Below are 25948 nucleotides of genomic sequence, written 5' to 3'. Positions count from 1 at the left end.
ATGGTTCGGGGTCATCTGGTGGTGCTCTTGATCTTCTTCAATTCATCCGGAACTTGTTTCCTTCTTCTCTTTGTCTCCTTTTTGCTTTCCCCTCTTTGTTTTTTTTTTCTTTTTTCTTGTCTTTTGTAGAGAATTATTCATCATTTATGTATGGCTCTGGCAGGCAGCAGCATGAATGAACCTGTGCTTGGGGCTGGAGTCACTCACTCACACACACTCCGCCGCTCTGTGTGCAGCAGCACATTGATCTCTCTCACTTTCCACTTCCCCTCTTATTTCTTATTCTCCTTCTTCGTTATTTACCTCGTTACCCGAACAGCTCCCAGCACTGCAGTGAAGGAAGTTACTCCCCTCCAATGTTTGGAATCTGATATAAAGTCCTCCCTCGCTCACTGGCTCGCGAAAAAAAAACCGTACGTAAAAGTTTCGTCGATTTTTTTATTTACCTTATGATCATCTCCCACCCTGTTACCACGCACGTTCCGAGAATCTGAATCCGTGTTTTCCTTCCTACCTACCTACTTCAGAACATAATAGGTAGGTATCTCTACTTATTACTTCCCATCCTCTCCTCTCCTCGATCCCATGTGATCCCTCCCTCCCTCCACTCATTTTCAAATGAATCTTCTGCTTGTATTAAGTAGGCTCAGCGGTACTGTGACTTTACGTTACATGTATTGGGCACCCAGATCTTTCTCTCTCTCTCTCTCTCTCTCTCTCTCTCTCTCTCTCTCTCTCTCTATCTGAGAATGGTGGAAATTAACAATAATGACTTCTAGAAAGCGGCCACCTTGTTCACGCCCACTAGAACTAACTTGGCATCCTCGAAATGATTGCTGATACCGAGTTCTTCTCGCTTTTCTACAGGTAGTCGTTCATCCTGGTGCTAATCACCAAATATACCTCCAACCAAGCCCAGGATGAGCTTTCTTCACTACGAATTGGTAGAACACTCTGAATTAGTCTCACTGATTGAGGCGGTTCTCTCTCCCCAATTCTCGGGAAGCGGGAGTGAGCATGGCGCCTGGCAAAGTTTCATTTTCTTGGTTTAGACTAGCTTGATATTGATATTACAAAAGCAACATATTGCAACTATTCCTAGACGCTATGAGGACACTCTGGGATTCATGCTCAGGTACCAGATGCAAAAAATTTTGCAATGACAAATGTACCCTGTGATTAAGTCCCAATCGGTGAATAATCTGCATTCTCATGAATTCACCATAGATCCATCCTCCGTCTTCTAGTATTCAGCATCTTTCTGTGGGACGTAACTGAGCCTGATCGCGATTCATGACTTGCATCATTGTGCACCTTATCTACCACGTATACAATAACAGACACCATCACAATCAATCACACAATCACTGCATTGGCCATGCTTCTGTTCTACAATATTGTTCGGTGCTATGCTAACCCTACTTTACATGATCTGGTAGTTCGTAATCTGTCGGTCATATCCCGATACTCTATCTCTCTTTTATGTTCCCCTCAACTAAGATGCTGATACAACGCATCTATGAATGTGGATCTGCGCGGAACTCATGCTCATCTGTAGAGCCTATGCCGCGTATCATAAAAGCCATAAAACTGATGTGGGTAGTGCAATAATGAAACAAGAAATAATGAAGTTGTGTGTTCGCAGAAGGCTTTTTGCCATGTTCTTGTGTTCGAATCAGGCTTCCAACCATATGTCGATGCTTCCATTTCTTGTGTAGATGGTCCATACTCTCCGGCCAGGCGCAGTGAAGAAAGGTCTTGATCTGTGTTTTCCGCTTTTGCAGACTGAGAATAGTGATCCCTGACCCATGGCATACTACATAACCATGACTGTCCATTTGGCTAGCATTTCTGGGTTCCTCCGCGCCTCCTTAGAGGTTGAAGGGAGCAGGAATCTTGTTCATGTTACGGCGATCAGAAGCCTCGATGGTGACGTTCTTGAACTGATCGCCCAGAGAGCTGACATGCTGCAGGGGGCGGTTCTCCCCACGCTTCTCAGGAATAGGAGTGAGTAGCGCGCCTCCATCACTGCAATCATTGTCCGGGGAAGGGGCAGCTCTGTGCGGACGATCGTTGCTGGGAGGAAAAGACATCATCGTGGAAGTCTGGTACTGAGGCAACCAACCGGTAGCAGTGGCCGAGGATAAGACACTGCTGGTACCGCTCTTCTTCAACATATCCGGCCAGAGTTTGGCCCCACCAGACACATTATCTGCCTGACGGTCCTGAAGAGCCATGGAATGAGCATCAAGGCTGCTCTCGCGAGACCCGTAGGTAGCAGTCGGCTCACGGGAGTGGAATCCCTCAATGTGAGGCTGAATGTTGTCGGACTGACTGTAGAGCCTGGAATCATAGCCCTTGGTACCATAGTCGTCCTCGTCACCCAAGGTCGAAGCAGGCTCGCCCCTGTGAAATGGGTTGCTGGGATTGAAGGGATCCGAACGAGTGAGACGGTACTCATCAGGCCTAACAGTACCGCCAGAACGAGGTGAGCGCATCTGAGGGCTGTCGGGGACAGTAGACTCGGCAACCGATGAGGAGGCAGCAGGGTAGAAATGCTTGCCATCGTATCTGGGGAGGCCCTTGCTGACATCCTTGGGAGCGTTGTTTTGGAAAAGCCAGCGAGCACGAATCTCATCATTGGTCAAGGGTCGGCTGTACACATAATCCTCGGACGTGGCACTGCGAGAATCAACGTTCTTGGGAAGGGCTCCGAGGAGGTAAGGAACGCCGTAGTTTGAGGCAGTTGTGCTTGACTTGCTGCCAAAGTAGCTCAGATTCTCGCGGCTGGGAACGCCGAGAAAATGGGACTCAGAACCTTCCACATAGTCGATGGGAGGGGGCGGAATTGGGTCCTCAACCGGAATGCCAGACAGGCGTCTGTCAGATTCCATCCTAGCCCTCTCTAGCTCGGAGAGCGAACGAAAGCGGCCAGGGTAAAAGGCAGGAGCCGCGGCAGCCGCGGGGGGCAGATTCGCAGTCATCTTCTGGAACTCCTCAAAAGTCATGGAGTCCTCGGGGTCGAACTTCATCCTGATCTCACCATAGTCGTTGCGCTGGGTCAAATCCGGCTGAGAGTCCTCATCCTCAGTGTATTCACTGGCAGCCTTGTTGTTGAACTTGGAGTTCAACTGGCTTTCGGTCAGAGATGACATGGGCTGAGAGAGATTTCTGTCGGCAGCAACAGCAGGCTTGCTTGCAATCTTGGAAGCCTTGGGAGTTTGAGATCCGGTAGTGGCATTATCCTTGGGCTCGGATTGGCCAAGAACCGACTGCTCATACTCGAGCTCGGTCTTGAGCTTGACCTCAAAACGTTGAATGAGATCGCGATAGTTGTGGATGGCTGCCTCCATCTCCTTCTCGTCAATCTGGTGACGGTTGTACTGAAGCTGATCCTCATGGTACTTGAGAGACTGCTTGAAGCCGGCAATCTGCTTCTTGGTGATGTCGCTGGGTTTGATAGAAGAAATGACCGGGGGAATGGGAGGTGGCTTGTAGTTGGCAACCGAGTAGCCTTGGTAGTTGATGCCAGAAGCACCGGTTGAGCCTTGAACTGCCTGGTTGGGCATGGAGAAGGCGCCCATGACACCACCAGGTCTGCCGGGAAATTGCTGCATCAAATGTCCAGTCATACCCGTCACACCAGAAGGGACGCCAACCATGGAAGGCACAGCCGTCTGGTTGGCCGTTGCACCAGGTGGAGTGGGCATGAAATACTGGCCGTTGAACATGAAAGGCTTGCTCGGGTCGAAGAACTCGGGAGGAGTGATCTTAACCTTGTCGTTCTTGTCACCCAAAGAAGGAGTCGGAGCCTGCGAACCTGCAGAATGTGCACCGTTGACGTCTTTGTTGTGTACCATGTTGTTCTGGGGCATCTGGGCCATACCGGTAGAGTTGAAAGCCTGAGGCACGAACTGGAATCCAGGGGGAAGTTGTGCACCGTAGGGCATGGACATGAACGGAATGCCAGCGGGAATAGCTTGGAAGCCAGGAGGGCAGCCGGCGAAGTATGGTGCAATGACGGGAAAAGGTTGAGTAAAGGGCATTTGGCCCAGCGACGGACTGGACTGCACTGTCTTGTCAGAGAGGCCCTGGTTCTCATTGAGGCCGCTCTCCTTTGAACGCTTGGCAGTCGGCGAGGGCGGACCGCGAGTGTTGGGAACAATACGTCCTCCGGCAGTAACCCGGACGTGAGTAGGTGACACAACGGCCTTGTAGAACCGCTTGAAACCTTCGTTAGCCTGGGTCACCTTCCCTCCGGGGGCTGAAATGGGTTCAGTTGAAGCGACGTCTGAATCGCTGCGGCCGCGGTACACCCAGTCGCCCTCGTTTGAAGCGTTAGGGTCTTCGATAATTTGAGTGGCAATGTGACGGTGAGCAGTAGCTTCACGCTTTGGCTCGCGGACTGTGTGATGGGCTTTGTCGAGGTGAGGATCACGAGTTGCCTCGCGGTGAGCGCGACGGCTGGCGTTGCCCTTGAACAAGACTTCCTCAGAAGCCACCGACGAGTCGTCCCAGTGCCTCGGTTTGTGGGCCAGATGCGCTTTGTTATCGGACGATTCGCTTCCTGAGCCTCGGATTATGTCTCCTGGAGGTCCCCTTGTTAGTTCAGAGATTGCGGGGCCATGGGAATGAAGACTGTACTTACCAATCTCAGGATTACCGGAAAACTTGAGCGCAGCACTGCCGATGGAAGGCTGGTGGAGCTCCTTCAGCTCGTCAATGGTATAGCGCCGAGCAGACATGTTGACTTGGATGAAAGAAAACACGTGGTACGTGCGGTGTCTTACGGCACAATGCCAGCTGAACAGTGTCGGATAGAGAACGACCTCGTCGTCGTCGCCAGTTGGCAGATACGGCAGGATAAGAGCCGGAACTGGTAGGGTGGGTATCCGAACGCTAGGACCTCGTGTTAGATGTTGGGCCTCCAACTGTGAGAAGAGGAAGATGGGGCAGGAGTCGAGATATGTGTCGAGCGGTCTGAAGTAGTCGCTTGACTCGATCACAATGGTGACATGGTTGCAAAGCCTGGTGGTGCGGAGGAGGTGCTTTGCTGCGAGGACCATGTACGCTGGGAGAGGTCGGTTGTTCACCTGAAGCTCCCAAAGCACATGGAGGAACTTGCGGACGTGACGAGGATGATGGACAGGTCTCTTGTTGATGATGTTCATCTTGGATGCCAACCCAAATCATCAAGCTCTTTTAATACCACCGACGTTTGTGTATGTGCCTAGATTTGTTATGAAGTGCTGCCACACACTTCCAAGATCCGTCCCTGGAGTACAACCTTCCCGGTCTTGCCAAAACCTGGCTCCCCCTGTGTCTCTTCTATGCCCTCTGTGTCTGTGGTGTCTGGTGCCTAAGATGCCGGGAGTGAAGTGTTGCCAATACCCACTCCCCCTTTTCTTGTAAGTGCAGTGATGTCCTTGTGTGTCTGTGCGTTTGTTGCCTGATGACAAGCCAAGAAGACGAAAGCAATATATAGGGGTACCAGCTGCGCACTTGCACTTGATGTTGTTGTTGTTGTTGTTGTTGTTGTCGTCGTCGTTGGTGTTTCGAGAACTTCACGTGTGAAAGCAAGTGAAGCACGAGTGGGTGACAGTGACTGAACCTGAAAAAAAGACTTACCTCACAACCAAACTTTAGTGTTGGTTTGAGTGATCACAAGGCGGACCGAGTCAAGCTCAACGATGGAAATGCCGAAGAGGATGAAGTCGACCGATGGCAGAATGGAATGACGAGAGGAAGAAGATAGCTTTGGATAGAGACCAAAAAGCAAAATTTTCCGGTCAACAAAAGTTGGTTAGGAGACCAAGGTAGTGCGGGGTTGGAAGTTTGTTGTTTCCAGCAGAGATGTGGTGATCTTGCTGAAGCCTCGGTGGTTTGGAGGCGACCGGTAGTGTTGGTGTGTATGTCGGAGTGATGAGAGATGGAGAACGACGATGGAGAACGTCTACAGATCAAAAAGAGAGAGAAGAAGAAGAAGATGGATGGGTCTCCAAAGAAGAGAGGAAGGTAGAAGAAGTACCTCAAACTCGATGGACGAGCTTGAAGGACAAGGGAAGGCAGAAAGTGTGGTACTAGGCTGTCGCGAGTCGTGAGGGATGGTTGTCGCCCGTGACAAGTAACGCTGCTCGGTAAGACTTCTCGCGCTATCAATATTCAAACCAGAAATGGAAGGAATAATGATTGCTTTGGTAAGAGTGTTGGATAATTCTGCCTTGTAGAGCTGTGTTGTTGTTGTTGTTGTTGTTCGTGTGGTGGAAAGTGTGATGGACGCGATGGTCAAAACGACGTGGCTTCCTGAAGTGAGATGGAAAAAGAATCCCTCAACTCAGAACGCTTGGTAAAGATTTGTGGAAGGAGGAGAAAAAAGAAAACGAAGGAAGGAGCAAGGGAGATTTTCTGATACGTATGGGCAGGACCCGAACTCGGAGCTCAGTTTCTGCCCGGCAGAATCGTAACTTCCCATTCTGCCACCCCTTTGGGAAATGAAGGTTCACATCTTGGGGACTTATTCAGGAATGCCTATGCAGCCCGGGTTTCAACCACCCGTTGAAGTGGAGAACCTGCCGTCTTTCTGAGCTGATTTTCGTGGCTGCCACATGGGACGAAGGACACTACAATGGTACCAGTGGAGTAACAAGGGAAGGGAACAGACAAGAAGAAGTACGCTCTGGAAGGTGCAGAAGGTGATAAAGCAAAGGAAAAGAGGCAGGAGCAGGAGAGGGTAACGACGTCATTTGTTTTGTGTAGCAAGCCGAAGTCGGTCGCTCCAGGAACTCGGTCAGCTTTCCTCTGTTCGGTCCCGGAGAACCACGACCACGACCACGATCACAGTATCCTGGTGGTTGAGATGATACTTCATCCCGCCGCTGGCAACAACGCGGGGAAGATATGCGTGTTGCGGTGGCGGGTGAACCTCCGTCCATCCCACCACGTGCACAACGGCTCGAGTAATGTTGAGACGAGCACATGGAGTGTGGAATCCTACACATCAGCGGCCCGGAAAATGAGTAAATGCATGCCGTGAAGCTCTTCTTCAGAGGTGTGACCAAGACGTGGTGTTGAGTGCAAGAGTATTGGGCGGTCATTTGTTTAGTCAGGGTTCCTTTATTCTTCTGACCACTCGCAAGTGTCTGTGATGTGCGAAACCGAGACTTGACTGCGTAATATGGAATCTGATATGAACAAGCAACAGCTCAGCTGCGCCCCCTTCCACTTGGGATACACGGAAACAAGCATCTTGCTTGCCAAAGGGAACCTGCCTTGTGTGCTCGAAACTTGACGGGGGAATTCCCAAACGGGTATCGTCATGGCAACTCAAACGTACTCGGCCACTGCCAGCTCTCGGATACACCAACAATATCTCACCCTGCCAAAACGACCTGACAAGAAGGAGCCAGCTTATATCCCCCAAGCAACTAACTGACCCAGCAACGCGATATCGGCCACAAACACGGCGCAAGACAACCCGAAATCGGAACCTGACGAGGCAGAGCAAAGTGAGAGTAAACGAAGCAGGGTGATTGAAATTGCCAGGGCCAACCGCAAGTGGATGCTTACAAAAACTTTTCTTTCCTTGTGTGACCTTGTTGCCCTGAGTGATAATTTCTTCCTTTCCTTTCATCTCATCCCATAGCTCATCCTCCCTCTCCACCCAGGGGAAGCAAACAACTAAACCTGCTCAGACCGAGGGTCGTCAAGGTCCCCTTCTGTTGAAAACGCTCGGTCACTCTCTCTCACCGCCTTCCTTCGTACCCAGGTAGATAGGTACATCCCTCCTTCACAGATACCCAAGTACCTTGTCGACGTCACCAGCCAGGAAAGGCAGGCGGTGAATGAACCTCAAGCTCAAGCAGCCCCCCAGACGCCCAGAGTCCACGGCTCCTTCCCTTCCCTCCCACCTCTGTTCATCGCGTTCCAGCTTAGTCTTTGCTGCGTCTTGGCCTCCACATCTGCTTGCCTGACCGTTGCCCCGGTGACGCCGTGCTGGGTCCACTGGTCTTTGTCAATTGTAGACACCGTAGAAACCTTCAGGTGCGTGATCAGACTGCCGCCTGCCCAGGGACCAAGGGATTCGATCGCTCGTAGCTGGCCTTGGAGGGGTTTGCGGCCGTTCGAGGCGGGGTTGGTACGAGCAAGTTGTGCCTCGATCGGATCAACTTCCGGGACCGAGTTGGCCGCGTCATGCCAGATGCCATCTTCTTCTTGGCCGCTTACAGGTGCTGCTGTTCCTCCTTCTCCTGCGGCGCCACCAGCAGCAGTAGGTGGGGACACACCCCCGGGCGTGGTCAAAGTGTTGTTGCTGTTGTTGTTGTTACTGCTGCTGTTGCTGTTGTTTGTTGTCTGCCTGCCGTGCCTCTTCTTCAGTTTCGGGTTCGTCCGTAGTTGTTCCTTGGCTTTTCCGTAGACGGGGTCCCACCCCCTCTCCTGAACAATGTGGCACACTTCGTCAAAAATGCGCTTGCGTAGACCCAAGACCGTGGTACCCCCGCCCGTGAAGATGATTCGGGACATGCAGAGCGCTCGGACGTCGAGAGGAAGCTGGAGAAGGGCGCGGTAGACCAGTAAGTGCACAGGTAGCTCGTGGTCGTCGAAGCTGGAGAGAGAGTATTGCGAGTCGAAAAAAGTGTTTTCGCAGGGCTCCGAGAGTTGGTCAAAGGTTACCTCGACAGAAGTTGGGGATCGGCCGGAGCGGAGTGGGATGATGGTGACTTTGGGTGGCAGGGGTAGTGGTTTCTCGCCGGCAGTGGTTGTGGTAGTGGTGGTGATGGTGATGGTGGGTTTGTCCTCATCACTTTCTTCAACAGTGGCCAGCCCTTCCCCTTCTGGTGATGCCGGTTGTGGAGGTGAGGATTTGGGCGTCTTCTCTGCCTTGAAGGGCTTGCACCAGACCAGCCGGTTCGCAATGTCATGACACTCTTCAAAGGACAAGACATATTCTTGCTTGTCGTCTCGGCTGTCTCGTTGGACATGACCAAGTTCTTTGGCAAGGAAACGGTGAGTCTCCTCCGTCAACCTTCTTCCTCCTCTGACTGTTCTCTTAGTTGCCACTTCGCGGTACTCATAGACACTTGTGACTATCGTCTCGTTCCAGCCGAGATCGACGACAAGCGCGGAGCGTACACCGGCAGCGACGGCCACAGCAACTGGCGATGATAGCAGCGAGACTGTTGGTGGTTGGAAGCGGTGAAAGAGGCTGTCCAAAGCAGCTGATAGAAGAGGGATGGGAAGACCTGTCGGTACAACGCAGACCATCCTACGAGGACGAGAGTCGATGAGCATGTATCTATATCCATGTTAGCATATCCTTCTTGGCAATGGAATGCTTCACCTCGTCGAAACCCACTTCGTGTAAGCCTCCCTCACGGCCTTCTCAACCTTATCGCCAACTTGCCCCAGCTCCAGGCCCCTCACATCCGGCCTCCAAAGCTCATAATCCCTTCCCCAATTCCCCCCCGCAGCTTTGGACCTCCAATCCTGGTGATAATCCGTCTGCCAGTCCCTGAAATCACCAATCCTCCGCTGCTGTTCCGGACCAAACCAAACGATGCCCCTAGGCGCCGAGTCCCCGGCAAAGCCTACCTGGATCTTCCGCGTGCCAAAGTCGACAACAATGAGCTCCTCCTCTGCTCGAAGGCTGGATGGCGTGTTGAAAGTAGGAATTGGACGCGCGGGCGTTGATGTGCCGGAGTGGTCACGGTCGCCTCTTTCACGATCACGGTCTCCGCGGTCTCGGTGGCTGGAGCTCTCTCGCTCACGGTGACTGCTGCCACTGCGGGAGGAAGATGTAGGAGCAGCCCCTCGGATGTTGGCGACGCTTCGGTGGGGGAGAGAGGCTGACATTTTGGTGTTGATTGAAGAAAAGAAAAAGAAATTTTAATCAATTGGTGTAATCAAATCATCATCATGGTCGTTTTCGCATCAATTGGAGTTTTGGAGCTCGAGTTGCATGGTAGAGACGGGAGAGGAAAAGGGTGCTGGACGGTGGACGTGGTGTGCATTCAAACGCTTTCAGTGAAGTTGAAGGGCAATTGAAGCCTGAAAGAGATGTCCGCTGACGCTTGTTCGGCTGCTAACAGAAGAACCGCCCTTTTTGCGGGAGGTTACTCATCCAGGAATAGACCACCTGTTAAGGATCTGACACCACATCATCCAGGCGGGTCCTGCCGCTGGTAGTCGAGCCAACGTCTGCGCCCCACCTTTGTCCAGAAAGGGAAATGTCGTCAACAACAATTCACTTCACTTTGTTTGCATCTTCCTCCGTCAACCTTTCTTGGTGAGAGCGGGCAAGTAAGCACAACGAGCTCATCAATCGCTTTCCTACCATGGCTTGACCTTTTGGCCTATTACTTTTTTGACCTGAAGTGATCACAAACTCGCAGAAAACAAGCCAAAAAATGGGCATCAAAGGGTGAGTGACCAAACATCATGAAAAATAAAAAAAAATAAAATAAAAACAAATCGCCACGCACCTACCCGGCGGCCATGCAACTGCAGTAAATGCATTGATCTCTCACTAACAACCCAACCTTACTACCTCCTGTAGCATCTACAAAGAAATCGGCCCCGGGCAACGCATCTCCCTCACTGCCCTCGCCACCACCCACCTTGAAACCACCGGCCGCCCCCTGCGACTCGCAATCGACATCTCCATCTGGCAATTCCAAATCCTCGCTGCGCGGGGCGGTTCCAACCCAGCAGTCCGCACGCTCTTCTACCGGCTCGTGCGCCTCTTGGGACACGCAATCCAACCGCTCTTTGTCTTCGATGGGCCCAACAAGCCCGCCTTCAAGCGCAACAAGCGCTCCTACAGCTATGGCAACAGCCACGGCGTGGCCGACGCCATGGCTAAGCGCATGATTCGCTTGTTTGGCTTCATGTGCCATGATGCGCCCGGTGAGGCCGAGGCCGAGTGTGCGCTCTTGCAGAGGGAAGGAGTGGTGGATGCGGTGTTGAGTGAGGATGTGGATACTATCATGTTTGGGTGTCGCAAGACGCTGAGGAATTGGAGCGCTGAGGGGACGAGATCATCCAAGACGCCGACCCATGTGAGTGTGTATGATGTGGATGAGAGGAAGGGGGGCATCAATGGGTTGGATCGGGAGGGGATGGTGTTGGTGGCGTTGATGAGCGGAGGCGATTACTTGCCTGAGGGAGTACCCGGGTGTGGTGTGAAGGTCGCGTGTGAGGCGGCGAGGGCTGGCTTTGGCAAGGAGCTTTGTGGCATTAGGAGGGCTGATGAGGCTGCGCTGGAAAGGTGGAAGGAGCGGTTGACAAGGGAGTTGAGGACGAATGAGAGTGGGTTTTTCAGGACGAGGCATAAGGCTTTGGATATCCCGGAGGGGTTTCCGAGTTTGGAGGTGTTGAGGTACTACACCCATCCGGTGGTGTCGAAATCGGAGACGGTGCAAAGGCTGAAGAGGCAGTTTCCGGGGAAGCAAGACGTGGATGTGGAGGGGTTGAGGGTGTTTGTGAGGGAGACGTTTGATTGGGAGTATCGGACGGGAGCTGTCAAGTTTATTCGTGTGCTAGCACCGAGTTTGCTTGTCCAGTTTCTGTTGCAAAGGTCCGAGGGTGATGATGACACTGATGATCTGCGTCGTAAGGAGAAAGAGGAAGCAGCGTTCGTCAAGGCGATCAAAAGCCGGAGAACGCATTTTAGTACGGATGCGACTCCCGAGCTGAGGATATCCTATGTTCCGATTAAGGTTGTTACGTTGGATCTGGACGCTGAGCCTGAAGAGGAGGACAATGAGGGTTTCGGTCGGGTTGGGCTGGCTCTCAACAGCGACGATGAGTTCGATGCTGAAGACGAAACGCCAGGTAGCACTCAAGGCGGCAGCAGCGCGAAGCCGTTCGATCCATTTAAGCCTGACCTTGCTTGGATTCCGGAAACGGTTGCTAAACTGGGCGTTCCTCTGACAGTGGAAATCTGGGAAGAGAAGCAACGGGCAAAGGAGTTGAAGGCTGCGAACAAGGGGACAAGAAAAGCACAAACGACGAAGCAAACGGGTGGAATGCCTGCTGGCGCGTTGGAAAAGTACGTCAAGGTCACAAAGGGATCGGCAACTGCTGGTACTGTCACGAAGTCAACGAGCGATTACTTATCATTGGATTCATCACCTCCCAGGTCATCACATATTGCTCCGCCCAGGTCGTCTTACGTCCCTTTTTCCAGTCAGCAACTTCCTCCGCTTTCGTCAGATCGTTTCGAGACAGCAACAACTACCTCACTTAAGACCACAACAAGCAAAGGTACCACAAAGGCATCTTCCGCCCGGACTAGCAAAAAGACAACAGCAACATCACGACCTCCATCCGGCAACCCTTGGTCACTCGCCGGTTCACAAGCAAGCACCAAGATCACGAAGAACATTGCATCTTCTCAACCAGCAGCAAAAACAAGCCTTTTCGACCACGAACCTATTCTGATCTCGTCCAGTCCATCGGTTCCCGGAAAGAGATTGCCAAATTCCCCACTGGAGAACAACAGGCTGTTTTCGCCAGATCCATTTGGCAGTAGTCCGCCGCGGATTGCTCCTTGGAAGGAAAGGCTACCGGCAACAAGAACGACGTCAGATCCCACACGGCACCCTTCTCAAAGATCTATGCGCGATGAAGAACCAGTACGGTGGCGATCTCAGTCATCAGCATTAGCAAGTTCACCGAGGAAGGGACCGGCGTTTGGCAAAGACAAGACGCCCACCAAGCAAAGGTCAATCTTGGATTTTGGATACCCTTCTACTACTAAGGAGCAAGCTGGGTCCAGGTTATTTGGCAGGACACAGAGCGCCGTCTTGCCTTCCACGACGGGTAAGACGCTTGACCCGCTATCGGATGATGACGAGGAGTTTGAGAAAACAATGCTTGCATCACTGAAGAGCAGTAGGCTAAAGACCTTTGATTCTAAACCACCACACCGGGTACATGTAGGCACCTCGTCCTCGTCTTCATCACTTTTTCCGAGGAAGGAACATAACAACTATGCACTTCAGGACGAGACCGACGAAGATGTCGAGCTCGAGAAAGCAATTCAGGCCTCGCTCAAGGATATCCGACCGACAAGTTCGGCACCTGTTGCTTCCTCTCGAACGCAGGCGCACTCTCCCTTATTCCGGAGACACAAGGCCGACCTCAACAGCCTCCACGAAGAAGAAGACTCGGATGACGATGACTCGTTTGTCTCCATTGGAGCATTGACTCGTCAAAAGTCGCCATCCCCGTTACGACCACGAGCGACGGCCACTCTTTCGCCCTCATCATCAGCAAGAAGGGAGCTAGCGAGAGAGAAAAGGTCCTCGCCGGCTTTAAGATCATCACCGGTTCCATCTCCAAGAACATTCCAGCGAGCAGAGAGTACTAGGAGCAATCTCTTGGGCAGCAAATGGAACTGGAGCGCTATGGAAGGTGATGCTGGACACAGTGCACAGGCAACCAGCACTGACAGAACGCTTAGAGAAGCAAGTGTTGGTTCCTCCAAAGCGACTCCAAAGAGAAGTCATTTGTTTTATGGCCAGGACCAAGATTTAGCAGAAGACGAGGTCACCAGTAAAGAGATGCGACATCACACTGCAAGGGAAGGCAGCAGCAACAGAAGATGGCGGTTGAGCGAAGAATCGGTTATTGATCTCACCGGTGATAATTGAGTTTATAGATATTTTACACCTTTCTGGCTACATAGTTAGGATCGTTAGTATTATCAATCTTGGTAATATCGTTGAGTGTTGCTTCATCTCGTCGTCGAGCCACTCTCATGTCCCAGTACCATCCACCCCTAACCCTGGCCAGGAACACCTCTGCCCGAAAGTCACTGTCGGCAACCTCCGTTCTGTCAGCCCCAAGCACAGACCAGCCTGAATGCAGAAGGCGGTCAGGGCTTTTTGGCAGACCCCACAGTTTTGCCAAATTGCACCCACAAACTACTTGACCTTCAAATTTTTGCTCTTTCTTCTCTGAGAACGCGGAGATTCTGAATTCGGCATCCTTCCTCGGTCGGCACAAATCAGTCAAAATGGTCAAGGTCAACAACTGTGAGTACCATCACCGTCATCGTCAGCTATCGACATGACGAATACCGAAATGCTGACAATGGAATAGCCGTCTCCTCCAGCCGCCGCAAGGCCCGCAAGGCGCACTTCAGCGCCCCCTCCAGCGTTCGTCGCAACATCATGAGCGCTCCCCTTTCCAAGGAGCTCCGTGAGAAGTACAACGTAGGACACCTCCACCCCAACAAAAAGCAAAGAATGGGAATCTAACAGCTTAAAGGTCCGCTCCATCCCCATCCGCAAGGACGACGAGGTCACCATTGTCCGCGGCTCCAACAAGGACAAGGAGGGCAAGGTCACTTCCGTCTACCGCCTCAAGTACGTCATCCACGTCGAGCGCGTCACCCGCGACAAGGCCACCGGTGCCTCCGTCCCCGTCGGCATCCACCCCTCCAACGTCGTCATCACCAAGCTCAAGCTTGACAAGGACCGTGAGGCCATCCTTGAGCGCATCAAGCGCGGCCGTGAGCTCGCCAAGCCCACCAAGGTCTCCGCCTAAATTTGTCCGACCGATTTGACGACGGAAGGATGAGTGGAGGAGGGGTGGTGTGATGGCCTCTCGCAATACCATGCCTCTTGACGTTCGGAGTCGCCGTACGATCTCAGGGCTTCGACTCGACGACAAAAGGGCCTTGATACCCACATCCAAATATCGCCCTTTTTCTATCTTGGCGAACGAATGGTTCACGGCATACACGACGATGAACTTCAACTTCTATACTACTAAACGACTGGCAACAAAGCGACGGCCGTGTGTCTAGGACCTTGAGTGCTGGGCTTGTTTCTCAGTACCCGTGCTAGCGCTGCGGAGGAATGTTCGCAGGACCCGTGGGTCGGTAGAGGGCAAGAGGAGGAGTATTACGAGAAACCAGAGCAACAAGAAGAAAAAAATCGAGACAGTTTCCTTGTTCTCAATGGCCATTTCACATACAACTTGCTGCCTCTGCGCTTCAAGCTTGTGAAATGCTCCATGGGAGGTTCTCCCGAAGTTATATCATCAAGCCTGGTTGCTCAGAGGTTTGCAAGTGCATGTCTTTGCACTTGTGACTTTTGTGTTCTTTCAGTATGCTACTAACCTTGACATGTCACAGGCCTCATCATGTTGGGCCTCACATGTCTGGTCGTTACTTGGACCAAGGGATGGTAAAACCTCCCTATGATATCTTCTTTCTGGACCCGGACACATGTCACAACGTAAGGAACGTAGAATTTGACCAAATCAGTTGGACCATATGACCGCCAGATTATCTCCGCGTTAACCACAGCCCCACGGTTCTCGAGGTATACGACTGGCGAAGATCAACCCAACCAGAGGACCCTAACCAGGAACCCTACTGGTCTCACCTGCAGACTTCCTTGGAGAGCAATCGATGATATTGGAGGTTTGATGGTGAGGCACATCTTCGTCTGTCGGACTGTAGTTGATAGCAATACACTATTCTCTCAGAAACTTTCACTCGTTGAGCCTCCATGCCATGTATGGTGACACTCAAACATCCAACTTGTTGATCCCCTCCTCGGCCTTCTCCTTCCACTCGGGCCTCCACCTCGTCAACGGCGGCCGATTCTCCACCACATCCCCCATAGCCCACACCATCCTCCGCTTGTCCATGTCCTCCGTCACATCATTATCCGGACAAATCGCATAAAACTTACCCTCCTTCATCTTTTCCTCCAAGTAATCCACCACCTGCTCCGGCCACCACGCCCCCTTCGGCTTTTCCTTCTGTGCTCCCGATGTAGCAGCGCCCGTCATGCCCGTAAACGTCCACCCGGGAACCAACAAGTGCACCGAAACATTCGGATGCTCCTTGGCCAAATCAAACGACAAATGCTCCGCAAGCGACCTGACAGCGGCCTTGGACGCATTATACGCCGGGTTCGCAGGGGGGTTGGTGATTCCCTGCTTGGATCCCGTGATAATCACCGCACCCTTTGCACCCTTCTTCCCCTTCCCATCTTCTTTTGCAGTCGCCTGAACCAAGGGCAAAAGGGTAGTAACCCCATTAATCACGCCAAATAGATTCGTCTGCATGGTTTCGTAAAAGTTCGTCGGGTCCGGGTTACTGAAAGACGTAGGAATGTATCTACCAGCGTTCAAGGCGAGGACGTTGAGTTGCCCGTGAAAGACGTCGTCGATATGGGACTTGAGACGGGTCCAGGATTCGAGGTTGCTGACGTCCATTTCGAAAGTGAGGAGGTCGGGGGAGGAGGAGAGGGAGGAGAGAGAGGAGATGTCTTTGTCGGCGACGAGAACGCGGAGGCCGTAAGACAAAAGACGTTTGGCGAGGGCGAGACCGATGCCGGAGGCGCCGCCTGTTATGAGGGCCGTGTTGCCTTTTTGGAAGGCCGCGGGGGCGGAAGGGGTGGAGGAGGACATGTTGATGGTTTTTTTTGGGTAGGTAAAGCGAGGTAAGCTGGGAGGTTGTTAGTTGGTTTTATTGAGATTTCGGAGGGAAGATTTTTTGAGATGGTTGAATAGTGGGTGTGGTGGTGATAAGAGGTAGGAGTTGTGGTTGTGGTGAAGGATTGGAAAGTAGAGGTATCGATGACTTATATGAAGACTGTGGGAATTTCGGAAGTTGCTCGTTCAGAGGGCTTTTGAATTGGGCTTTGAAGATCACTTGGACTTACAACTAGATTCTGTGGAAGATGTATCTCGAGAATAACCAAGTGGCTTGATTGTTGATTTCACCTTGATAGAAGGAAGATATTTCTACTTTATATATATGAAGGTTCACGGAAGTGACGGGATATTCACAAGACTGACTGCTGGAGAGCCCCTCTTCCCCTATCCCCACTTGCTACGGACATACAAGATGGTTAACTCCGATGATCAATGGCTCGTCCTACCGATAACTTTCGGACTTTAGGTGTTCGACAACACTTCTGTTTGCTCAACTTCGTTCTCCAGTAACTACGTTTTAGAGAAAAGGTAAATACAGCTTAGGTGGATCATGGGACTCACCCTGGACATCAAAACAACAACAAAAAAAAAGAGCTGGCATCATTCACCATATCAGTTAGCAACGTATATCATTTGACATGCTTTCGAGTATGGGGTATCCTTTACATTTATTCGAAATGCTCTGAACCAGGGAGCTATATACTATAAGAACATGCCCTCATTATGTCGTCTGTTCCAACTCTGACATGTACATGCCATCCATCATATATCGTTCAACATAGATGCCAAAAAAGAGGTTAGAAGAGACAAAAACTGGTGTTTGTGAGAACAGGAAAACAGAAGTGGAAAAGTATAGCAGAAAACAAAAAGGGGGTATAAAGAAAAGACGCCAAAGTCTCTCTGTCCAAAACATCCATCCAACCAAATCCCAACATCCGCCCAAATCCTTACGTCTTCCATCCATCCCTAACCAACGCTGCGCCCGGTATATATTTATAGTAAACAACACAGAAAAGCATCATCTTAATCTCCATATCATCGTTCCTTCATTCGCTCGTTCGTTCCTCCACCATGTCCCATCACTCATAACTCATCCACGGTAAATCCCGATCATAAACCGTCGTACAAGTCAAATACCCCAGCATGCTGCCCCCACTCCCACCACTTCCATCTCCCCTCCCCTCTTTTGTTGTTACGGGATTCCCACTTCCCCCGCCGCCGGAAATCTCCAGTTCCAGCCCACTCCCCATCAATGGCCGAACCACCTCTCTCGCCATGGCTTTCAGCTCTTCGATCCGCTTCTCGAACCGTCTCAGATTGTCGCGGTTGTAGAGCTCGGGCGAGAGTTTCAGAAAGCGCTTGCAGTCGTCGTAGGTGAGGTACTCCTTGGGCGAACCGCCCAAGAGACGAAAAGTGCGACCTAAAGTGGCGAGGTTCGGAGTCGTTGTTGCGGATGTTGTTGTTACTGCTGCTGCGTAGGGGTCGCCTCGGGGACCGGAATTGGAGTTAGTGTTGGAACCTGATGCAGACCCGGAGCTGGAACTATTATGGCGGGCCCTATTGCTCGTGATGTTGTTGCTGGAACGGTGTCCATGTCCATGTCCGCCGCGACTATATCGTTCGGAGTTGTGGTGTTTATTGGAGGAGGAGGTATACTCGGCCGAAGAAGGAGGCGGGGAGGTGTTTTCTGCTAGCCATTCGCGGAAAAGACTGACGGCGAGCCAATCGACGTAACCATTTCCCGGCCCTACCCTCTCTCCTCCGCGTCCGGTGACGCCTAGGCGGAAGAGTCGTGCTTCCACGCGTGAAACGACCTCTTCGAGCTCGTCGACTTTGTCTTCAATGATATCCACCACCGACTCGGGCATCGCTGCTCTGATCGACCGTTCGCCCGCGGGCCACTGGCCTACAACGTGTATCAGCGCCTCCTGGAAGATGACCTTGCTCCTGGCCAAGTACCCCAGCCGCAGATAGGAGATGGGGTATTTAGCTATCTGCCGCCATAACCGCGACTGGAACTGCAGCAAGTGGTGATCGACCCGTGGCCCGACGACGGCTAGCGCATCGTACTGGTCGGCGAGCTGCAGCAGAGACTTGCATTGCACGTAGGCGTCCGGCAAAGAAATGGGGTCAAGGGTGGGCGGGTAGTTGTACATGATACGGAAGAGGTTGTCGTAGTCGCGGAGGAGGTCGAGGTCTGCCTGAGGGGGTTCTTCCCTTGCCGAGGGAGAGTTCTGGTGGTGGGATTGACGGTGGGAAGAGTGGGATAGCGAGAGGTTGGCGACAGAGCGGAAGAAGGAATTGGATTGGGTGTGGTTGGACTTTTGGCTGTTGCTGCGGTGTCGGCCTCCCGAGGACCCTGATCCTGACCCGGAGCCGTTGCCGAAGATGGAGGATTGGGTTGTTGGAGGGCCGGAGGGTGTAGACGGTATTGGTGGTGGTGCTAGTGATGCAGAGGACTCGTCCTTTTGCACGAGCATGGGGATGTCGTTGTCGTCGGTGCCGGTGTCGAGTTCGTATCGCCATCGCTTTTTGGGGCTTGTTGAATCCTGCGTCGCCCTTGCTACTGTTCCTGTTCCTGTTCCTCCTGCCCCGTTCCCGCTGCTCCCACCCTTGGATGCGCCGCCCGGCGCGGGCAACTCTGGTATTACTCCTCCTCCCCCTCCCCCTCCTGCTCCTGGAACCGTCTGGGCGCGCGACCATTCCTGGCTGGTGCTGGCTTCAAAGAAACCCGAACACCTCGTCAAAATGTGTCGATGCAGTAGGTATCGGTTCTCGAGTCCGCAGGGGACGCGCACGACGATCTCGACATCGCCGCTATGGCTGAAAACGGGGAATTCGTTTTGCGGGATGAAGGAAGCGCCGCCGGCGTGGGAGCGGTTATATCTTCGAGCTCGCGACGAGACGTACGGGGTCGACGAGCTAAAGTTGCTGTTGTTACTGCTGTGGTGAGCGTGGCCGTGGCCGTGGTGGCTGTAGCTGTCTCGGTATGTCGCCCGCACGCCGGTGCCACCAGCGCCGCCCACGACCGAGGATGGTCCCCGCAACGCCAACATGGACACATCCCGGTCGCTGGCGCCGCCGCCCACCCCAAGTGAGCCAACACCAGGGCCGGGCCCGGGCCCGTATTGCGCAACCATGGAATGTTTGTTTTGTTGTCGAGTGTCGCAATATGGAGCGGAGCGGAGTGTATCTGATGCGCTGTCCGAATGTGGCCTGACCCGGGCGATGGAGGGGAACCGGAAGATGCCCTGGCGTCAGTTCAGTGGATGCGCGCCACTGTTGGAAGCGCAACACTCCCGTCGTTGGGTTGTGAACCCAAGTTGCCCTTTGAGGTTCCCTTTACTTGTTTCCTGAACTTCAGTTGGATTCGGTTTCCTTTTGTTCCTCCAGCACCGTAAAGGAAAATCCAACTCTTCTTTTACTCTTTTCTTTTTCTTTTCTTTTTTTCTTCTTGGCCTACACTGGGCTGGGCTGGGCTGCCTCACTTTCTTCCTTGTCGTCAATCGTCGCCGTCCCGCTTCACTTTCTTGGCTTCCCTTGTGAGTGGTGAGTTCTCGAATTGGTCGGAACGATGGATGGATGGACAGCTGGCTGCCGGGCCGTCGCCTGCTGTGGGTGGTTGGGTTCTTAGCTGTTGAAGCTGTCTGAGGGGTCAATGCTGCTGCTGCTGCTGCTGCGACTGGAAGCTGCGAGCGTCAGATGCATGCATCAATGCACGCAGGCAGGACGGAAGGAGGCTGGTTTCCTTCTCTCTCTCTCTCTGTCGCAATCGCGGGCAGCTGGGTCCCGTAGAGTGACACAGACTGGAGAATTCTGGTCCGCCGTCTGTCTGCCTGTACAGCTTTTGTTTTCGAGAATATATGTGATCGTATGTGTATGGGGTTGTACGCGTTGCGATGCGATACGATGCGTCTTGTGCGTTTCCTCTCTCTCTCTCTCTCTCTCTTGCTCCAGTTCGTCTCGTCGTCGTCGTCGTCGTCGTCGTCGTCGTCGATGTCGTCTCGTATTCCGCTTCACATAAAAGGGTAGAATAATACCATGCAAATAAAGTGCAAGGGAAAGAAGGTCTAGAAAAAGAGCTGCAGGGACAAGATCAATGACGGGAAGGGAGAAGACAAGACCTGCAAGCAGAGGCAGAGTCTCAGACAGGATCAAGAACTAGAAACAGGAACCGGATCAGGTACAGTACCGCTCGGCGCACGACGTTGCATCCAGACCGAAATCGCCAATGTAGTGAGTGTTCAGGTGAATCAAGTAGATGAGCGCCGTGTTTTTTTTTTTTACAGACCTCAATTTCTCAAGAGGCGATTCAACAACAAAGGGAAAGAAATCTCAAGGGACGGGCAGTTCAGATATTCCGTTTTTTTCTTGGAAGACACCCCTGCGTTTAGTTCGGTTTGTAGAAAAAAAAAAAAAAAAAAAACCTGAATAAGATGGAAGCTTCTTTCAGCCCAGTTACCCAACACCCGGCACCGGCACGGCCACAGAGGCCACTAGTAAACAGCTGAACTTGTCAAGGCTTGTGATCTCCGGTCGAGGCTGTGTCAGCTGTAGACTAGCTTGTCATCGTGTGAGTTGGTAGTGTAGTCGATTTCGTTGAGGACGGTGGATGGCAATTGATGGCGATATCGCCACAGAGAACCACAGGGGAAATACCACCCACTACCAAAAGTTATTCGTAGTCCAAGTGGTGATGGCGGTGGTGGTGGTGTGTTGCTGCAACACACTCTTGAGCCACTCAAAATGACCGGGGAGATTTCCACTGCTGCTGCTGCGAATGCGATTGACAGAAAGACCGCCGCGATATTGAACCTTGGTTTCTTGAGTCGCCAGGGGCTGGCCACATGCAATCAGAGTCGATGGAATGGTTCGAAGTGGTTCCAAGTCGTCGTGGTCGTCTTGTTGTCTTTGGTGTGAGTGGTCGGCAAGCGGATGGCAGCCTCAAACGATTGGCGAAGGTATAAGATAGAGGTATGATACCATAGAAATGGAAACTCTTTCACCCGCAAAGTCGGTTGCGGAAATGCATTCGAGATCAAGTACCAGGTATGCAATTTACATAGAAAAGAAAACCAATCTTCTATGATGATGCCATGAGGTTTGCTGTTGTTCCACTCAACCGGTTGGTCCTGAAAAGGTGGAGCTGTGGTTGATGCAAGTCTTCCTTTGTTCAAGAAACCTCGAAGCCAGACAAAGGATTCCCTTCTGCCTGTGCATGAACCTCTGTTTCGACTTGTTTTTCTTTTTCTTTATTATTGTTGACATCCAACACGAAAACAGTCAAGCATGCTCTCGGCCAATACACAACGACTGGAGGCAGGCAACCTGCAGCGCACCGCGCACCACACCGCGCATGGCGCATGGCAACCGACAATGTCGTGAGCATTGCCTCACCTCGCGACCTGTAGCTTTTTTTTTTTCATTAGATCGAACTGGCCCGCATCGAGTCGCGTTTTCTTCAGGTAGAGGTATCTTCGAGCCTATCAGATTGGTTGTTTCTGTTCCTGTCTCTTCATGTTGGCCTTACCGTCATTGGCTCAGCACAGCAGGAGCGACATAACTGGCTTATACAGCCTTGTTGACGTGGTACAAGCAAATTGGCTCTTCGCCCCTGCTTTCGAAGCTCTCAATCTCTGGGTACCTCTAGTTTTGGGGTTCTATGCTCTTTATCGTCTGCCTATTCTCTAGATTTTGGTCAATTAAAAGATAGAGGAGAAACCCTCCGTTGATTTGCATAGTGTGGCATAGCATGGCATAGCATAGCATAGCATAGCATAGCATAGCATAGCATAGCATGGGTAGTTAGTTAGTAGAAGTGATGACTCGTACGCTACAACCCTACCTCTACTATGTATGCACACCTAGGGAGGTGCCTGACCTGAGACGAGTTGACTACGACTTTGAAGGGATGGAATTGTTACCTAGGTAGTCTCGTCATCCATTTGTGCTGGCTTCTGCAAGTAAAAGGTCTCGGCCCTCCAACAAACCCCTTTTCTCCTCTGTCAGTTATCACGACCAAATACCTCTGGGTGTTTCTCCTGACATTGAATGATGATGTCCTCGAAGAGAGCGCGTGGTTACCCGCATCCCCTCGAGTCCAGTTTGTGGTTCACATACACGTCCCCATGCGTCCCGATGCACAACTTTCGTCAGGTTTCTTTGAGACAAGTCCATTCGTCCAACTTTCTTGCTGCTTCCGGCCGAGAGGGGCAAAAATCAAAAAAAGATGAGAACTGACACTTCTGAAGGGCTAGAGGGATGGCCGTAAAAGAGATGGAAGTAAGGGAGGGCGAAAAAGTCTGTCTGTCTGTTTGTTCTTTGTTCAGTGCACAGGAAGGTTGGTTGGTGTCACTGCATTGTTCCACCTTCAGGGCGTAAAAGGTTGCGATAAGATAAGGGTCGAGCTGCTCATAATCGATATCAAACTAACTTGGTGAGCCGAAGACTGTGTAGAATACTGATAGTGCATTAACTGACAAAGGATTTGACTCGGATCTGTAGGCACAGCGGGAGGTAGGGTTGTCGGCGACATCAAGAAGCACATCCATCTTCTCGCATCCCATCAAAGTCTTTTCCATCGAATAGAAGCTGCCTCCGAAGGCTATCAATTGCTTTAGTTCGAATCGAAGAATCACAGCTCGTGGCGGGCTGAACCTCGTCGGGTCGTGGTCGTCTTGGCATCCTGATCCTGATCCGCCGAGCACACGCACTGCACAGACAGGAGAGGTGAGAACAGAGGACACGCAAAGATCATCAGGTCCTTTGGGAGTCGTTCATCGTTTACAATCACATCCTAGTACCTACCGAGCTTCAAATGGGGACCTACACTTGTCTTTCAATGACGCGAGAGCCGGTCGGATGGCACTGCCTAGGGCAAGACCACTGACATCAATTGTGGATGCATCGCGCTCACAGAGACAGCGAGAGCAATTAAACTTCACTTGGCATTTCGAAGCTCTGATTGAAGAAGAACCTCGAGCCCCCAGTCTTGGGATCCGCTCGCTTGTCTTATCGTACTCACCGCCTGGACTTTTCCGCCAAATAATTTCTCTAGCTTTTACTTTGCATAAACAACCAAGAAACCAATCACGACGACCTTACTTGTTTGCTTGCTTGATCATGACTTCATTTGTTTTAAACTTCTATTCTTACAGATCGATACACTTTGCATTGGCGTTGACGTTCGCTTATGTCGCCCGCTCGTCCCATTGTAACCCCCAGAAAGTACCCCGAATTTACCGCCGAATCGTTTGTCGGAAATCAGAAAAAGAGTTGAACCGGAGACACATTATTGAAAGAAAAAAAAGAAACCTCGTAAACTGTTTGCGTAAATGATAAATAAAGCCATTGAAAGTCAGTTCTGATGAAAGATGTTGATCAAAAGATTCGCAGGAAAAATCGAATCGCTGGCAGAGTCGTTAAGCCACACTGTGGCCATTCGTGACCTCTTTTGTCGTTCGCCAATCAACGCCCGTAACGCATGTCGCCCAGTCCCCTTTAACGCCAACCAACCACAAAAGAACACCCCGAGTTCAAAATTGAAAGAAGAACGCTTTGTTTGATGCGACGCTCTAGCTCATGTCCATCTCGCTGGCAGCATCAAAGATGGATGGGCCAGCATTGGAGGGCCTGGTTGTTTCAGACGCATCCATGGTGACAGGGCCATCAAAAACAGGCGGTGTTCCCTTGAGATTTTGCAGCATGCCGTCGGCAGTCTTGCTGACAAGTCGTCCTTGACGAAGGTTCTCGGCGAATAAAAAGTACCCTTCGGTAGCCTCAACCAGGTACGCCTGCAGGCCACGACTTTCCAATAGGATCTTGGCATTGGTGACGGGGTAGTGGTTTTCAATGTAGCGCGCCCAACCACGAGCTGCGACTTGGATGTTCTCGCCAATTCGGGCCCACCCGATGCCGAGGTGAACGGTGAAGTCGTCAACGATTGGGCCAGCCAACGAATCCGATGAGGCGGTCATTGGGTTGCTTGTGTCGCGCAAGGGGCTGCCGCCGCGACTGGTGGGATTGCTGTTGGAGGAGCGAACATCGAGCCGTTGCGATTTGTGGCTGCGCAAGGATGGTCTATCTTGGGACATTTGTTGCTGCAGGCTGAGAGCCTCTTCCGACTTGCGTGCTGTTTCGGCGGCAGCCTTCTCATCGACCCAGGTGCCGGATTGGCTGCTGGCATCTGCGACATATCCGCCAGTCTTTCTGATGAGAGTCATTCCAGGGCCGTAGACCCATTCGTCTTCCGACTCCTGGATGACGGGCTCAGCAATCTTCTCGGGAGGATCGAGGTTGACGGCGGCTTCATCGCGCGAGCGTTTGCGGCCGGCCGCGGAGCAGTTGCGGAGGAGTTGCGGCCATGAGACGTGCTGGCTGAGCGAGGCTTGTTGGTCCAGGTAGGACTTTCCAAACGAAAAGTTGTGGGCAACCTGTGCTGGCATGGCGACGACGGGCGACGAGGCGTAGTAGCGATCGAAAGACGGCATGATGGGTGGTGGTATCTGTTTAGCACTCGGTAAATGTGTAAGGCGAGGGCGTGTAAGTCGCAGGTGATCCGACACTGGTCAGATCAGACGCGCGGTGCTAGTGATTTTACGTGTAGTAGACGGCAGCGTCTAGAAGAAGGAATTGGCCGGAGGGTATCGATGTAGTTGGCCAGAAGAGGGAGGATGTGATGTCGTGATTGGGAGATGAGGACTTGGAACGTCCTACGAGGTAAGGTGAGTAAGTGATGGTATAAGCTGGCGCCAAGGTTGGTTTGGTATAAGCCAGAGTAAGGATGGTTGATAGACGACGAGGAGGAAGAGGATGGAGGAAGGTCTTATATCGTTTGGAGGAGCCTCGTGATCAGGAAGGATGGTGTTGGTGGAAGAGGGTCGAGGTAGATATAAGTGAGAGTAGTGAGGAAGGAAAGAGAGGAAGAGGATGGGACGGAAGAAGAGGAGGCAGTGTGGGTGTGTAGAAAAAAAAAAAGAATGGAGAGAGGAACGGGGATCCGAGGACAATCAGATCACAGCAGTGGAAGCGATGGAAGAGGAAGGACAAAAGTGAAGTACATGGCAGCAGGTAGCTGAGGTACCGTGAGAAGGATGGGGATGGATGGGGATGGGGACAGGACGGGATGCAGGCGGCGAAATGTGGAGAGAGCAAGCAAAAAGAGAGGCAGAAGACGGGGACCGGCGAGACCTCAGACCCCAGGCCATCGTGGTGGTGGTGGACGTGCCATTCAGTTGTAGACGACGGGATTGTGTGGAAGCGCAAATGTGTGTGGGAAGCTGGAGGCGCGAGACTGCGACTGCAAGAGACTGGCGAGACTGTGTGCATGGCACGAGAAAGGCAGACAGAAAGGAACTTGACAAGGCAACTGGATCGAGCTGACAGGCGCACAGCCGCCGGCTGGCACGGACGGGGGAGGGTTCGAAGCCACTTGCCGGCATCTGTCAATCCCTCTTGATTATTGGCCAGGACGCCATGACCCGGACTGACA

At 52.1% G+C, this 25948-nt stretch overlaps 8 protein-coding genes across 9 annotated transcripts; 3 read left to right on the top strand and 5 right to left on the bottom strand.

Annotated features, from left to right (window-relative positions):
• Positions 1 to 1353: 1353 nt before the first annotated feature.
• Positions 1354 to 5909, bottom strand: NCU03562 (hypothetical protein). The gene is made up of 3 exons (XM_951032.2): positions 5629 to 5909; positions 4649 to 4899; positions 1354 to 4588 (listed from the first exon to the last, which is right to left on the bottom strand). The coding sequence occupies exons 2-3, from the start codon at positions 4743 to 4745 to the stop codon at positions 1872 to 1874; spliced, it is 2814 nt and encodes a 937-aa protein (XP_956125.2). The 5' UTR covers positions 4746 to 4899; positions 5629 to 5909; the 3' UTR covers positions 1354 to 1871.
• A 1107-nt stretch (positions 5910 to 7016) lies between these two features.
• ro-7 (ropy-7) lies at positions 7017 to 9998 on the bottom strand. The gene is made up of 2 exons (XM_951033.2): positions 9353 to 9998; positions 7017 to 9292 (listed from the first exon to the last, which is right to left on the bottom strand). The coding sequence occupies exons 1-2, from the start codon at positions 9847 to 9849 to the stop codon at positions 7855 to 7857; spliced, it is 1935 nt and encodes a 644-aa protein (XP_956126.1). The 5' UTR covers positions 9850 to 9998; the 3' UTR covers positions 7017 to 7854.
• A 235-nt stretch (positions 9999 to 10233) lies between these two features.
• NCU03564 (flap structure-specific endonuclease) lies at positions 10234 to 13703 on the top strand. The gene is made up of 2 exons (XM_951034.3): positions 10234 to 10417; positions 10553 to 13703. The coding sequence occupies exons 1-2, from the start codon at positions 10404 to 10406 to the stop codon at positions 13650 to 13652; spliced, it is 3114 nt and encodes a 1037-aa protein (XP_956127.3). The 5' UTR covers positions 10234 to 10403; the 3' UTR covers positions 13653 to 13703.
• A 210-nt stretch (positions 13704 to 13913) lies between these two features.
• NCU03565 (60S ribosomal protein L26) lies at positions 13914 to 16458 on the top strand. The gene is made up of 3 exons (XM_951035.3): positions 13914 to 14036; positions 14104 to 14216; positions 14272 to 16458. Exons 1-3 carry the CDS (start codon positions 14018 to 14020, stop codon positions 14548 to 14550), a joined length of 411 nt encoding a protein of 136 aa, XP_956128.1. The 5' UTR covers positions 13914 to 14017; the 3' UTR covers positions 14551 to 16458.
• Positions 15413 to 16761, bottom strand: NCU03566. Of its 2 annotated transcripts, XM_011395255.1 has the most exons (2): positions 16686 to 16761; positions 15413 to 16468 (listed from the first exon to the last, which is right to left on the bottom strand). In XM_011395255.1, exon 2 carries the CDS (start codon positions 16429 to 16431, stop codon positions 15541 to 15543), a length of 891 nt encoding a protein of 296 aa, XP_011393557.1. In that variant the 5' UTR covers positions 16432 to 16468; positions 16686 to 16761; the 3' UTR covers positions 15413 to 15540. The 2 variants fall into 2 exon arrangements, with proteins under 2 accessions (XP_011393557.1, XP_011393556.1); XM_011395254.1 differs by lacking the exon at positions 16686 to 16761 and having other exon boundaries at positions 15413 to 16591.
• A 307-nt stretch (positions 16762 to 17068) lies between these two features.
• On the bottom strand, positions 17069 to 21135 carry NCU03567 (hypothetical protein). The gene has a single exon (XM_951037.2). The coding sequence runs from the start codon at positions 19596 to 19598 to the stop codon at positions 17538 to 17540; it is 2061 nt and encodes a 686-aa protein (XP_956130.1). The 5' UTR covers positions 19599 to 21135; the 3' UTR covers positions 17069 to 17537.
• Positions 21136 to 21204: 69 nt separating this feature from the next.
• On the top strand, positions 21205 to 21843 carry NCU03568 (hypothetical protein; the record flags this gene model as incomplete). The annotated part of the gene is made up of 3 exons (XM_951038.1): positions 21205 to 21374; positions 21447 to 21507; positions 21742 to 21843. 3 exons carry the CDS (start codon positions 21205 to 21207, stop codon positions 21841 to 21843), a joined length of 333 nt encoding a protein of 110 aa, XP_956131.1.
• Positions 21844 to 23544: 1701 nt separating this feature from the next.
• NCU03569 (hypothetical protein) lies at positions 23545 to 25742 on the bottom strand. The gene has a single exon (XM_951039.3). The coding sequence runs from the start codon at positions 24945 to 24947 to the stop codon at positions 24033 to 24035; it is 915 nt and encodes a 304-aa protein (XP_956132.1). The 5' UTR covers positions 24948 to 25742; the 3' UTR covers positions 23545 to 24032.
• Between the last annotated feature and the right edge of the window lie 206 nt (positions 25743 to 25948).

This window comes from Neurospora crassa, linkage group II (assembly GCF_000182925.2).
Source record: "Neurospora crassa OR74A linkage group II, whole genome shotgun sequence".
Classification (NCBI taxonomy): Eukaryota; Fungi; Ascomycota; class Sordariomycetes; order Sordariales; family Sordariaceae; genus Neurospora; species Neurospora crassa.
Note: the sequence above shows the minus strand (reverse complement) of the source record. Positions and strands in the feature narration are given on the sequence as shown.

Coding starts and splice junctions, on each gene's coding strand:
- NCU03562 (XM_951032.2), bottom strand. CDS start 4,745: ATGTCTGCTCGGCGCTATACCATTGACGAGCTGAAGGAGCTCCACCAG. Junction 4,589..4,648: donor TTCCGGTAATCCTGAGATTG/GTAAGTACAGTC, acceptor GGGGACCTCCAG/GAGACATAATCCGAGGCTCA.
- ro-7 (XM_951033.2), bottom strand. CDS start 9,849: ATGTCAGCCTCTCTCCCCCACCGAAGCGTCGCCAACATCCGAGGGGCT. Junction 9,293..9,352: donor GTGAGGGAGGCTTACACGAA/GTGGGTTTCGAC, acceptor ACATGGATATAG/ATACATGCTCATCGACTCTC.
- NCU03565 (XM_951035.3), top strand. Junction 14,217..14,271: donor AGCTCCGTGAGAAGTACAAC/GTAGGACACCTC, acceptor AACAGCTTAAAG/GTCCGCTCCATCCCCATCCG.
- NCU03566 (XM_011395255.1), bottom strand. CDS start 16,431: ATGTCCTCCTCCACCCCTTCCGCCCCCGCGGCCTTCCAAAAAGGCAAC.
- NCU03567 (XM_951037.2), bottom strand. CDS start 19,598: ATGGTTGCGCAATACGGGCCCGGGCCCGGCCCTGGTGTTGGCTCACTT.
- NCU03569 (XM_951039.3), bottom strand. CDS start 24,947: ATGCCGTCTTTCGATCGCTACTACGCCTCGTCGCCCGTCGTCGCCATG.